Source organism: Ochotona princeps, chromosome 22 (assembly GCF_030435755.1).
Source record: "Ochotona princeps isolate mOchPri1 chromosome 22, mOchPri1.hap1, whole genome shotgun sequence".
Classification (NCBI taxonomy): Eukaryota; Metazoa; Chordata; class Mammalia; order Lagomorpha; family Ochotonidae; genus Ochotona; species Ochotona princeps.
The window spans coordinates 16167075-16181198 of record NC_080853.1 but is presented as its reverse complement, the minus strand read 5'-3'; the positions used below and the strand labels follow the sequence as shown (position 1 = coordinate 16181198).

Sequence of the window (14124 nt, the reverse complement as noted above, 5' to 3'; positions counted from 1 at the left end):
GTCCCCCTGGAGTTGGGAAGGAAGTGGGGGAGGAGCAGGAGAAAGAAGGGAAGGGGAGGAGCAGGAGAAAGAGGAACTGGGAATTTAGGCTTCTTTTCTTGGAGTTCTGTTGCTTTTCATCTGACCAGGCCACCTGGCCCATGGTGAAGTTCCCAAGAGGGAACTAAGTTTACCTTCCATCCCCTACTGGCTGGCCCAACCCACCCAGCCTTTGCTAAACCCAACAAATGGGGGAGGAGGAGCAGGGCTGGAAGGAGGCCAGGGACAGAAAAAGGAAAACTATTTTCTGGAGACCCTCCAGCTTTCAGGAAGAAGAGAGACCATGGGATCCTCTGTGTTAAGTTTAGGGAGCTGAGTGTTGGTCCCAGTCAACACAGCCCAGGTGAGGGTGGAGTTTTCTGTCTGTTCTCAGCCCTGTCCTCCCAGGCTAGCTAACTGCTGGCCTCAATGAGCAATGGGCAAACTTGGGGATCAACATTCAGCTTGCTGAGCGCATCTCCCAAAGATGTCATTTAGTGAGTCCCAGGTGGGGCTGACAATCTGCATATTGGGTCAAGATCCCTGGGGATGTTCCTGTTGTTGGGACGGAATTTGAGAGCCACTGGCCTGGAATAGTTGTCACCCCAAGGTAGTGCCACAGAGCTGGGCCACGCCTGGCAACGCCCAACCCCCACAGTTACCAGATCGGAATGTAGCTGGGAATGTACTTGCGGAGAGCTCCCCCTGTGCGAAGAAGTAGACACAGAGAAGAAGGCACAGAGATCAGTAGCAGAACTAAGAAGCTAGGATACCAGGGCTCAGAGGCAGAAGAGATAGTGGGGCGGCAGGACCCCAAGAATGAAGGGTGATCTGGGGTCCTTAGGTCATCCTGATGCTCACCATAGGATCCTGAAGCTAGGAGGGTCAGAGAAGTTAGAGACCTGCCTAGTCATAGGCCAGTCTCCAGAAGGGAGTTGAACAAGGTACCCAGGCCCGAAGGCCTTAGCCTAGCCCTGCGAGGGCGTTCAGAGGAAACCAAAGCTCCATGGGGGCCTGGCTGATGACAGGTAGGAGGGGTGGGAGACACCGCTCATGGACAGAGGGAAGAGAAGCTTCTGAAAGATTGAGGGAGGGCAGCTTGTGGGATGGAACCCAGGCCCAGTACCACATCCACAGTCCCTCCTGGGTCTGTGGATACTGCAAAGTATGAAGTGTAGTGCAGAGAAGAGCCAAGCCAGGAGCCGGGATAAACTATTCTGCAGGTGAGGAGCCCCAAGGGAGAATGGAGGAGTTGGCTGGAAGTGCAATGCACAGATGGACAAAAAGGCAAGTCAGGCTGCACCTGTGTGACAATCAAAGCCATCAGGGCAGTGGGGGAGGACAGGGCAGGCCCCAGGGAGAATGCTGTGGATGGAGATGACAGTGTGGTTCCAGGGTGGGTCTGGAAGTGTGGTGGGGGTACCATACCAGGCCAGAACAAGTCCAGAGAAAGGGCTGGCAAGACTGGGGCCTCCTGACATGGGCAAAGAGGCCTCCCTGTTGTGTAAAGACACAAAATAAAGCAACAAGTACCCTGAAGGCCACTAGATCTGAGTGGACACAGGAGTCGGGAGACCACAGATAGGGCACTGCCCTGATAGGCTGGAAATGAGGGCTAGGGGCACAGGGAGGGCTGCCAAAGTGACAGAGAATCCAAGGAGGCAGCGAGCTGGGGCAGGTGTCTGGGGGCCCAGGAGAGGAAAATGTAGCCAATGGCCACCCCATGAGATGACAGGGACCAGACAAGAGGAGGAAGAGGAGGCAGGAATGCAAAGAGGGGTGGGGGTAGGGAGCAAGCTGCACAGAGAGAAGGGGTTCAGCCCCCTCAGAGAAAGTCAGGGTATCTCATTCACCACTGGGAAAGCAGAATCTGCTAGGACTAAGACCCTGTGTCAGCCCTTGGCTGCACTCTGTTTGCTGTGTGGCCCCGAGGGAACCATTCCCTGCCCTGGGCCTGATTCTCTGAAGCCAGGAGGGCGTCTGACACAAAGGGGCAAGCAAATGTTAATGTGAGTTTGCCTCTAGGAGGTACCTGGAATAGGCTGATTCATGGAAGAAATGGGACTGAGGCCATCAGGGGTTGGGAAATGTGGGGTGGGGGAGGTCTACTGCAATTTGGGAAGACTGAAAAGTTCTGGGAATGGAGTGGTGATGGTTTTACAACATTGTGAATAGACTTAACCTGCCACTTAAAAGTCGTTGAAATCATACATGTTGTGTATATTTTGGCACAATAAAAAAAAAAAAAACAAACAAGGGCATTGGATTATGCAGGGGATGCCAGGAGATGGAAGAGCACCTCAGGCTAGCCCAGCTTTGCATTGCCTTAGCACTTGCGTTGTTCCAGGTAGACTTACAGGCACGATATTGTGTTTGGTCCTCAGCACAGCCACGTGAGGTAGAAGACAACTGGATCCCCACTTTACAACTGGGCAGACTGAAGCCACAGTCACCCACATCAGAGGCAGCTTGCGATTTTTAGAAGAGTCACCTGGAAAAAAAATTCTTGCATCTTACAGCCACCTGCTAAAGCACCGGCTGGCTTGGCAGCCTTTGAAAAGACACAGGCTAGAAACCGGCAGGACAGTTTGGTTCTTAAGGAAAGGAGACAGTAGCAGAATATGGGTGTTTCTCTTTTTCTCATGGCTGCTAGGAAACTCAAGAGTGAAAGTGTATGGGCTGAGGACAGGAATCACAACAGGTACATTCACTGAATAATTTATCTGGCTTTTTTTTTTTAAACTTTTTGTTGTCTTGTTAAAAACATGTATGACTCAAATTGTAAACTGTCCTTGATGCTTTTTGGAAATTCTCAGGATAGATGCATTTTTAAAAAATGACAGTTGAGTGGAGGGCCAGGTTCCCTAAGTACCAGTGGAGAACTTGGTAATCTTTGTAAGAGAGAAGAGCTAGCCTCACGGTCCTTGGTAAACAGAATGGTGGTCTACAGGCAGAAGTTGGTTCTCACAGTGAAGGTGTGGGTTGGGATGCCCGACGCCTGGGTTCAATGCCCTCTACAGCTCTCCAGTTTCCTAACTATGTGGACCTTCGGAGATAGCAGTGATAGCTGAAGTAGTCGGTTGCTGTCACCCATATGAGACTTAAGTTGGATCCCTTCTTCCTGGCTTCAACAGCTCGGCTGTTGCTGGCATTTGATTTATTGTTGGCATCATATATAATAATGAAACACCCTGATGGTCAGGGTTCTGAACACAAACAATGGGGTCAAGGGTCCTTAAGCACACTTACCATCACCTCACCTGCATGTTCCACATACAGATTCCTGGCTCAGAACGCTGAGTGGGAGTCCAAGGAGCTGTCCTCAGAGGACTACCATGCAAGTGGTCTTTCGACCGCTCTCTGGAACACACAGGTGCAGTGACTTGGGGTGGGCTTGCCTTATGTCTCAGTTGGGTGGTACCATGTTCTGGGCATCCTGTGCCCACAGAAAGCCCCAAGTGAGGCAGTGGCACAGTAAAACAAGATAGAATTGGGCTGGGGGAAACTGCAGAAACAAGTTCTGAGCTCTACTCTGACTCCATAGTTGAGTATTTTCCTCCTATGCAAAATGGGAGTGTCAACCACTGTCCTGCCAAGGTTGCCTCGCAGAGGTGTTGCTGAGAGATCTGAAGGGGAAGTAGGAAGAGGAGGTGATTTCTAAACAGTAAATGTTCTAGGTAAGATGTACAGGGGATTTTTGTTAGCAAAAAGATAGTAGGAGTTTGGAGAGGGGTTGGGGTGGGGGTGATGGAGAGGGTTGTGGTGACAAGGGTAAGAAGAGTCAGATACTGTCAGTGATGAAAGCAGGGGAAGAATATGGGCATGGGCATGGTAGAGGCATGCTGGCACCAGGGTGTACAAGGGTCAAGTCCTTGGGCCCTCAATGCTCTCACCTAGGAAGTGAGCTGGTAAGGGAGTGTTCCTGGGAAGGACAAGGGCTGGGTCGGGGTAGGAAGGAACTGAGAGGAAGGAACTGGACTCTAATGTCCTGTGCATACAGGCCTTACAGCTGAGGGTGGGATCTTCGTGTCAGGTGCAGTCATTGCTGTCCCCAGGAGGGTTCTAACTTGGCTCTGGGAAGAAGTTAAACATGAGACACATGAGGCTTCCCAGTGGAGGGTCAGCTATGCCAATCGGTCCCCCTTTTCTTTCCAATTAACTGGTGCCGACTACATGCATCCAAACCAAGTGGTCTGTAGGGAACTGGGACCCCAGGGCTCCTTGGGATGTTGGTTGAACTCAGCGGAAATTGGAGGAGGAGGAAGGAGAGAGGAAAAGTATCTGAGGGAGGAGCCAGAGGGGCTGGCAGGAAAAGGTGGAGGATGAACAGAAAGGGGAAGAGAGGAGGGAGGGCAGCGTTCCTTCCCAGGACCCCAGTCCTCCAGGGCAAGCCCCACCACGGGTCAGGCAGTTTTCTGCTTTGGGAATGTTACCAAGACTTAAAAGGCAGTGGAAGAGACAAACAAATTAAGAAATTACATTCCAAAAGAGTAGACTTTTTACAAACCAACCCTCCCCCACCCCTAAAAAGAAAAACACAACCAGTTTCCAAGTAAAAAGCTAAAAAACCAAACCAAACCAATATTTACATGGAACATGGTCGTCATTCCCGAGAAGTCCCCAGCCAGAGGCTTCTGCAGGAGTGTGAGGCATGGCCTGGCCCAGCGGTGAACAGGAAGTGCAGACCAGACCTGGCTCTGCACGGGCACAGGCTGGGGACTGGGAGGCTGGAACTGAGACAAAGACTGCAGGATGACCCCACACGAGGACGATGGTAAGGCTGAGTGGTTCCCGAGCCACGGGGTTCAGGCTCAGGAGGATTTCTGCCCAGGGCTGACCGTGGATGCTCCCCGGACCTCGTGGCTCTAAGAGTTGGCAGAAGGCTTCCGGCGGCTTGTGGCTTGGGGTAAATCCCTCACGTGAAGGTGACATGGAGGGACCTCCTTGACCGCATGGATGAGAGCAGCATTGCCCCAGAAGGGACCTGACCCATGACTCCATGGGTTGGCCTGCTGAGCCCCCTAAGTCACCAGGGTATGAGGACGCAGCTGATAGTCTGGCAGGCCTCTGGTGTGCTATTAATGCAGAATGGAAATGGAGGACTCTGGGTAGCAGGTGACCCCAAAAAGGTGAGGCTTGGAACTGGCAGGTGGAAGGGGGAAGTGTAGAAGTGTCTTCTGAGTCCCGGTGGCAAACTGACAAAGCCCCTGAAAACCCTGCAGACAAGTAGCTGGTCCCCAGCTGCACGTCTGTGTGGGTATTGGCTGGGTGATGACCAATGGCTCACTGGTCCCAGTGCCATGAGCCATGCTGTAGTCCTTTTGAAGGCTTAGGCAGCACCAGCGGGATAGGGGCAAGGGTAGGAAGCTGTGGGAGGCCACAAGACCAAGAGGAGAAGCTGGTGAAGAGGCTGGCAGGCAGAAGAGAAGCGAGGCAGATGGTGGACGTTCAGACTCGTGTGCAAAGCTGCAGTAAACAACATTCTTGATGTTCAGTCCCATTTTCCTGCTGAGTTCTTGCCGGGAAATGGAGAGAACCCTCCAGGCCCTTGATGGAGTCTTACTGATCCATGTCATACCATTGTGACAAAGGGAAGGTGTGAGAGGGAGGGAGGAAAACCAGATGGGAAATGGAGAACATGTGGGGAGTGAGTACACCAGCCTGGGTCTCCTCCCTGCTGGGGGCTGTTGAGTACGAGGCAATGCCCTAAGATCAGCTGCAGGTGTGGTGGTGGGAGCTCTGGTTGATGAGCCCCCTTCTGAACCAACCAGGAGACCAGAGCCTGGCTGTTAAGTTGCCTCATCCATATCCTGTCTGTGGAAGCCCTGCATTATCCCAGTAACAAAGACATGTGTTTCAACCACCAATAAATTACCTTAGGAACTCCGGGGTAAATTAAATTATTAAAATAAACCACCTTAAATATAAGAAGAAAAATGCAAATAAACAACCTAGCAAGAAATGTGTTTCCAAGCCCTAGGCAATGGCTGTGGCCTAGGGTACCAGCCTCGTGTATCTTTCCAGGCTGGGCCTGGCCTGGCCAACTGGGCATCCTTGGCCTGCCACCAGCTGCAAGATGTAAACACGGTGGCAATGCGGTGCCCTTCCAGGGCCCAGGGAATCAAGGCAGTGGGTATGTAGGCATTTATCAACGCACCAGGTTTTGAGACAAACTGGCTTTCCTCAGGGAAGACCAGGGCCCCTCATTCACCTTGGCAAGGAAGGGGATTCCTATAGCTGCCCCACCCCTGAGCCCTGCCATTCCTACCTCCTTACCCAGGTTTGCTGCATCACGGCACGGGCAGAGAAATCCAGGGCTCCAGGATTCCAAGAAGATACGTGGACCCTGGATCACTACCCTATCATATCCCCTGAGTCCCAGCAACCTAGAGCAGCAAGGGTTGGGGAGGAGAAGGAGCAAGTGGTGGAAGGGGTGACAGTAAGGATGCCTGGCCCAGTTCCACAAACCAATCCTGTTCTTCCCCATGGACCCTGTTCCCCAAAGGTACGGTTAGAGGTGCTGGCCTTTCCAGTAGCGGGCATGGTTGAATCAGGCAAAGCTCTCCCTCAGGCCTGCAATGTGACTGCTTCTCAAACCACTCTGGTCTCTTTCCCACTGGCCGTCTTACCCGGGGAAGCTGGAGGCTAAGAGCACGTGTTACCTTGATGTGACAATGGTTCCTTGGCAGTGGCTCAGCCGCCGTCTCTCTAGGGTCAGGCCATGCTGAGGGCACAGCCCCCAGATGCCTGCCTCATCTCTGCTGCTGCTTCTGCCACCCAGGAGCGGGGGTAGGGGGAGCTGGCGGAGGCGGAGAGCTCAGCTGCCTGGTCACTCGCTTGGCGGAGCTGACCTCTCCTCCCCGCCCCAGCCAGACTCAGCTGGGTGCAGCCTGCACCTGGAGGGAGAGTGACGGATGGCGGAGCGAGAAGGCCGGGCAAAACAGGAGGTGAGAGACTGCGCACTGCAGTCACACACAGCGTCCTAGAAGGAGGGAAGGCAGACATCAGGAGGTGCCTGAAGGCGCTGGTCACCAGGGGCGGGGTGGTCAGGGCCAGGCAAGGAACTGGGACGCCACAACATCTGTGGGCCAGTTCTGAGGGACTGCCCATCCCTCTCTGGGCCAAACTCTCTTTTTATTATTTTTCTCCCACAGAGTCAGGACTGGATGTTCACTCTAGGAAGTGTTAGATCACAAAGAGGAACAGTGCACATTGTCCCTGGTCCTCCACCCTAGACTCCAGGCACACACACACACATACACAGAGTCACCAGAAGGCCCATCCCCAAGCAGACACTTGTGTATCTATGGACCCTTATTATTTTTTTAAATTGGAAAGTCAGGGCCACAGAGAGGAGAGACAGAGAGATAGGTCTTCTATACACTGGTTCACTCCCCAAGTGGCCACAACAGCTTGAGCCAAGCTAACCTGAAGCCAGGAGCCAAGAGCTTCTTCCAGGTCTCCCATGCAGGAGTACGGTGCCAAGGCCCTGGGCCATCCTCCACTGCTTTCCCCGCCCACAAACAGGCAGCTGCATGCAAGCCCTTGTTCTGAATGGCTCTACACAATTCCTGAATGTAATTCAATTCCACCAAAATTATTTATCCAAATGACTTTTTGAAAAATTGTTTTAAGGTCACTGACATTTGTGGATTTTTAATTTTTAAAAAGATGTATATACTTAAAAGGCAGAAAGAGATGGGGAAGGGAGGAGAGAGAGAAACAGACCTTTCATTTGCCGGTTCACTCCCCACAAAAAGCCACAACAGCCAAGTCTGAGCCAGACTGAAGCCATTCAGGTCTCCTACATGGGTGGCAGGGGCCTACATACTTGGACCATCGTCTGCTACCTTCATAAGAGCATTAGCAAGAAGGTGAATCAGAAGTGGAGCAGTCAGGACTTGCTGGAGCTCCAATATGGGATGCTGGCATTATAAGTTGTGGTTTAGCTTGCTGCACCACAACATAATCCTAATCTGTTTTTTGAAAGACAGTGAGAGAGAGCAGGCTAGAGATCTCCCACCTGCTGGTTCACTTCCTAGATGCGTACAGCAGCTGGGCCTGGGCTTCAAATCAGCTCTCCCGCACGCAGTAGGAACCCAACTACTTGGGTTATCACTACTGCATCCAAGAGTGCGTATTAGCAGGAAGCTGCAATCCGCAGCCAGAGAAAGGAACTGAACTTGGGCACTCTGATATGGCATGTGAGTGGCCCAGCCTGCAGCCTAAATGCCAGGCCAAACACCAAGTGAGTCCTGAAAGATGCTTTGAGATGGCAGCCAGCTGGGTGACAGCCGGGAAGTGAAGCATTGGGCATATAGCACCAGAGGGCTGCAGAAATGGATCTGGCACATTTATCAATACCTCTCAAAAGTAGCTATTCTTTTATCCCATAGTCCCTTTTCTGTAAGTCAAACTTATGGAAATAATCTGAAATGCGGAAACATGTTTTTGCCCCAAGATATTTACCACATGATTATTGATGAGGGCAAAAACTAGCAGTTTCCTAAACATACAATAGCAGAAAAGCAGCATAACAGTCCATGCCTCACAGTCTGACATCTCTGGTTCCCTCACCAAGTCCACAGTGGGCCTACAGGATGCCACACCCAGCTGAGAACTTTCAGAACTATGGAATGGGACAGTGTTTCTCAGGTATCTGAACCAGTCCTTGCATAAGTGCAGCATGGGGTGGGGGTGGGGATACATAGCAGGAAAAGGGGAAGAGGGAGTGGGAAAGAAGGGATTGGGGGAGAGGCAGGAACACCAGGTTAACCATTACATGCAGTACCAGACACCTCATATCCACATGCCTGTGGTTCAAGTCCCACTTCTGATCTACTTTTCTACTAATGGACTTGGGATACAGCAGATGGTGGCCGAGGTGCTTGGCCCTTGTTACCCACATGGGAAAGGCCTAGATGGAATCCCTGACTCCTGGCTTCAGCTTGGCCCAGCCCCAGGTGTGGAGGCATTTGAGAAGTGAACCTCTCTCTGTGGCTGCCTTTCAAGTAGATGAAAACACATCTTAAGGGGCTAGCATTGTGGTGAATGAGTTCAGCCACCACTTGCACCAACTGGAGGGTGAACCAGTAGATGCGCCATTTGTGTGTGTGTGTGTGTGTGTGTGACTCTGCCTTTCAAATAAATAAATTAAAAAAGAAAATTAAAAAACAAACAAAAGGGCTTGAGCCTTATAAGACAGCCCCTTCTCCCAACAAAAAGGGCAGACCCCACACCTTACCTCATTGGGAAGGCCTGTAGCAGTGTCACCTTCCCGGGGGATACCGTCCTTCCCAAGCAGGGGGAGGGGAGCGGCCCTCTCCTCGCTGCTGCCTGGTTTGACTGTCTTCTTGTTCAGGATCCTGGCTACGCTGTCTGCCTGGTGGTAGCTGGCAGAGGACAGGAGCTCTGGCTTCTTGGAGCCACCACCTTCATCCCCTATAGCCGAGGTGGGGCTGGGGGCACGGCCGCACACGTTTCGGAAGAACTCCTGCACGAGGCCGTACTTGGGTGGCTCAGGCTTGGCCCGGACGTCGGCCATGCCCAGTTTCCAGACGGACTCGGTGCTGCCCGAGTGCTCCACCACACTGAAGAGGCTGGACAGCCCGTCGTTGATGTTGCGCAGCACAGGGCTGTCACGCGTGGTGGTGGAGCGCGCCCAGGCTGAGCCGTTCTGCTTGCTCTGGTGCAGGTTCCACAGGCTGCGGTCCTTGGTGCTGTCCAGCTTGGACACGGAGCGCCTCTGCAGCTTGGGGGAGCCGTACTTGGGAGAGCAGCAGGGCCGCTCAATGCGTGCATGCACCTTGTCCAGTGAGGAAGAAAGCTGCTTGCTGCGCACCGATGCCAACGAGGAGCTGCGTGGAGACCAGCTCTTGCCGTGCAGGCTGCTGCTGCGCGGCAGGTCAGTCTGCAGGCCTACGCTGACTGTGCGGATGGTCTGTGTGCCCACGCTGGCCAGACCCCCAGTCTGGCTGGACGTACTCTTCACCTTCCTCTCCAGTGAGCCCGAGCGCATGGCCTGGCGCACACAGTTGGTGATCTCCTTCATGTCGTCACTCATGTTGCCAGACATCTCCAGGTCATGCAGGGCTGCAGGGAAGCCTGGTCCTGCCCCCGTGGAAGTGCTACTGCTGGGACCCGCATCCAGGCGTTGCCGTGAGAAGTTGCACAGCCACCGGCTGTAGGAGCTCTCAGCCAGCCCGTCCGCCTCGGCTGACTCCTTGGGCTTGGCCGTGGTGAAGAGGAAGCCGGGCTCAATGAGGATCTTGCCCTCCTTGTCATGAACCACAGGGACGCCCAGGCGCCGAGCCACCGGGGGGCTGTAGTACACGCGAATGCCTGTCTTGTCCGGGCAGGTATAGCTGCGTTGCATCTGCTTACCCGCGGGGTCCTGGCAGGCCAGGGGCCCTAGGTGGCTGCAGTCCCGGGTGGAGAGCCCTGGCTTCTCCTGAGTGCCTTTCTTGGGCTCGCCAGGCTCTGTGCCCACGAAGCCGAAGGCAGGGCTGTTGGGCAGCTTCTTGCTCCGTGTGTCACTGCCACCAGCCAGGTAGGGGGAGCAGTCCAGCAGACTTTCAAATTCGGACATGGAAGAAACAGATTTGGTCCTGAAAGGGGCAGAGGAGGAAAAAGCAGAGTTAAGGGAAGCAGAAGGGCACTGGGAATAGTCCATGTAGGGTGGGATTAGGGCGGGTTTTGGTGGGGTGGCGAAGATACTTCCTGCTTGGAATGCCTGCATCCCAGGTTGGAATGTCTGGGTTCACAGCCCATCTCCTGCTCCAGCTTCCTGCCAGTGTGCACCCTGGGAAGTGGTGATGGTGGCTCAAGTACTAGGCTGCTTGTCATTCACCAGGGAGACCTGAAATGCCCCTGGCCTGACATGGCCCTGACTGTTGCAGGCTTTTGCAAAGTGAACTGGTGAAAGGAAGATCCCTCTACCTTTCAATCAAATTAAAAAAGTAAAAATAAGCAAACTTACATGTAAATAATCAACTAAATTAGAAGTTTTTTTTCTTGCAAAAAAAAATACATTGAAACCCATGCAAATAGAAGGTCTTTAAAAAGTTCATGGAATGGGTCCAGTGCAGTAGCCTGCTGTTTAAAATCCTCGCTTTGTGGGCCTGGTGGCGTGGCCTAATGGCTAAAGTCCTTGCCCTGAATGCACCGGGATCCCATATGGGTGCTGGTTCTAATCCTGGCAGCTCCACTTCCCATCCAGCTCCCTGCTTGTGGCCTGGGAAAGCAGTCGAGGATGGCCCAAAGCTTTGGGACCCTGCACCCGTGTGGGAGACCTGGAAGAGGTTCCTGGCTCCTGGCTTTGGATTGGCGCAGTACCGGCCATTGTGACTCACTTGGGGAGCGAATCATCAGACGGAAGATCTTCCTCTCTCTCTCTCCTCCTCTCTGTGTATCTGACTTTGCAATAAAAATAAATAAATCTTAAAAAAAGAAAAACCTCCTCGCATTGCAAGCATCAGCATCTCACATGGGTATCGGTTCATATCCCAGATGCTCCACTTCACTTCCAGCTCCCTGGGCCTGGTGCGGTGGCCTAATGGCTAAAGTCCTCGCCTTGAATGCACCAGGATCCCATATGGGCGCCAGTTCTAATCCTGGCAGCTCCACTTCCCATCCAGCTCCCTGCTTGTGGCCTGGGAAAGCAGTTGAGGACGGCCCAAAGCCTTGGGACCCTGCACCCATGTGGGAGACCCAGAAGAAACTCCTTGCTCCTGGCCTCAGATCAGCTTAGCTCTGGCCATTGCAGCCTCTTAGGGAGTAAACCAACGGATGGAAGATATTTATCTCTGTATCTCCTTCTCTCTTTATAGTTGCCTTTCCAGTAAAAATAAATGAATCTAAAAATAAGTTATTTTTTTTTAAAAAGATTCATAGAAAATCTATATTACGGAAAAATGATGCCTGGTTTTCAAGATGTTTTGGTAATAACTTCTTTTTTTTAATACTAACTTATTGAAAATATGATACGAATTAGGGTATGGGTGAGTAAGAGAGGGAGGGAGAGCTTCTCTCCAAATGCCTGCACCAGCTGGGGTTGGGCCAGGTCAAAGCCAGAAGCCTGGAACCCATCCTGGGCCCCACATTGGAGCAGAAACCAAGCCCTCAAGTCACCTCCTGCCTTTCAGCTGTATTAGCAAGGAGCTGGAAGCGGAGGAGCCGGGACATGAACCAGCACTCCACACAGGATATGGCCATTCCAAGTGGCAGCTGAGCCCACTGCACCCCCACGCCTGCCCTGATACACGCACACTGTAGTGCTGTGTTCACACAGACCCTGTGCGCAGGTGTCGGTCAGCCTCCCCAAGCTGGGGCACATCAGTGGAGTATGTGGTTGGTGCCCCGCACTACCTCTGCTTACCTGACCATCTCTCTGTCCCTGAGGAATCATATCTAGCCTCCAGCTAGAGAAAGCTCCACAGCACCAGAGTTGATGTCCATGGGCACAGCCCTCAGTGCATGGCAGGCAGGGTCTGGGAGTGAGGACAACACTGCCATTCCTGCAGTTGGGGGGTGCCAGGAGTTGCACGCTCCACAAGGCCTTGCAGAATTCCACAGCAACAGTGAGCGCAGGGGCACAACTGGCTGCAATGCCTTTTCTCAACTGTTTTTTCTTCCCCACTTTACTTACAGGAGGCTCCTGGATCTAACCGCATTTTAACTCTTTTCTCAGGGTTTACATCTGGGGGGCAAGGGGGAAGCCAAGGTCAGAGGCTAGCAGGTGCCTGGCACGAAGCTGAGCATGGCAGCATGGGAATCCCTTTTACCCAGACTTGCTTCTGGGTGGGCCTGATGGTTCCAGTCTGTTTCCCTCACTCTTCCCCTGGGTCTCCTAGTGGGACCAACTCAGTGCCTTGTAGACCTGAGGTCCCTGTAGTCATAGCACAGGGCCAGACCCAAAAGTCATCACCCCAGGGGAGGGAGGCGAGACATGACCTTATACCAGTCCAACAGTCAGGATAAAGAATACTAGGAGGAGCTAAACAGCAGTGGGGAAAGCAGCCCGGGCTCCCCAGCTTGGGACCTAAGAAATCTTCAGCTGCAGGTGGAATGCCCCTGGTCCATGTGGTCCAGCTCTTGGGTGGTTTGGACTGCCTAGAAGCCACATCCCAGTGGCTTCGTGACAGATAAGCTAAGCATGGGCAACGGGGCAGAGGGGACTAGCAGGGGTGGGGTGGCAGCACCTCTTCAAGCCGGTTCCACTGAGCTCAGCTTCAGAGACTGCCTCTTTGTGGTGAATCTTCTCACTGCGTGCCTGTCAATGAGGATAGATAGGAAGGGTCAGTGCTGTCTGCCAGGGCACAGAGCAGGGAAGTGGGCAGCAGTAGGCCAGCCTGGAGGCTGTCCTGGACTTCCCCGACTACCCAAGGGTCCTTGTCTGGACCACAGGTAGAGCCTGGAGCCACGTGAGCCCCCACGCACCTCCTTCCAGCTGCTGTCCTGCTTCTCCAGGTCTGAGTGCTTCAGGACCCAGGGGTCGGCGGCCTTCTGCAGCTGGGGGGTACCAAGAGGGCAGGTCAGTGGCAGATATCGCAGGTAAGCCCAGGCTCCCTACTCTGAGCAGGGCCCTCCCAGGCTCTGCCACCCAGAGCACCCATATTGTAGACTAGGAGCCATCTTCTCAGTGAGCAGCAGCTCTGAGCCAACCCTGAGGGGAGTGGGAAAATGGTAACAAAAACCCTTTACAGGCAACCCGATGGCGTCACTATGCCTGGCATAGGTATGGCTGTGTCCATGCTTACTGCAGGGCGTGGAACAGCCAAGCCCGTTCCACATAGCTCCTCTCATCAGCTGGCAAAGACAAGATCCAGCAACCCCACATCCCAAGGGCCTGCTCAACTGCAGTGACCGTTGCTGTTGAATCCTGTGCTCCTTCCCACTAGCCTTGAGGTGTCCTCTGGCTCTGGACCCTGTTGGGGCTCCCCAACCTCTGGGTGGTACACAATGGAGCCCTCGTGCAGGCACGCATTGGTGAATTCAGCCCTCCCAGCAGCTCCACAAAGTAGGTGTCTCTGTGCTTTTTCCCAGGTCACAGATGAGAGGTTCAAGACAGAAAAAGAGCAGAATGAGCAGTGTGACATTGTCCCAAGA

At 53.3% G+C, this 14124-nt stretch overlaps 1 protein-coding gene across 2 annotated transcripts in view; it reads right to left on the bottom strand.

Annotated features, from left to right (window-relative positions):
• Positions 1-3336: 3336 nt before the first annotated feature.
• The window catches only part of SOGA1 (suppressor of glucose, autophagy associated 1), a 78702-nt gene continuing 67914 nt past the window's right edge, over positions 3337-14124 (bottom strand). For both annotated transcript variants that reach the window (XM_058679918.1, XM_004585790.2), the window contains exons 12-15: positions 13456-13527; positions 13218-13288; positions 9263-10625; positions 3337-7000 (exon numbers count right to left, since the gene is read on the bottom strand). In XM_058679918.1, the coding sequence (XP_058535901.1) occupies positions 6848-7000; positions 9263-10625; positions 13218-13288; positions 13456-13527 (1659 nt within the window). In that variant the 3' untranslated portion in view covers positions 3337-6847. The remainder of the gene's footprint in view (positions 7001-9262; positions 10626-13217; positions 13289-13455; positions 13528-14124) is intronic.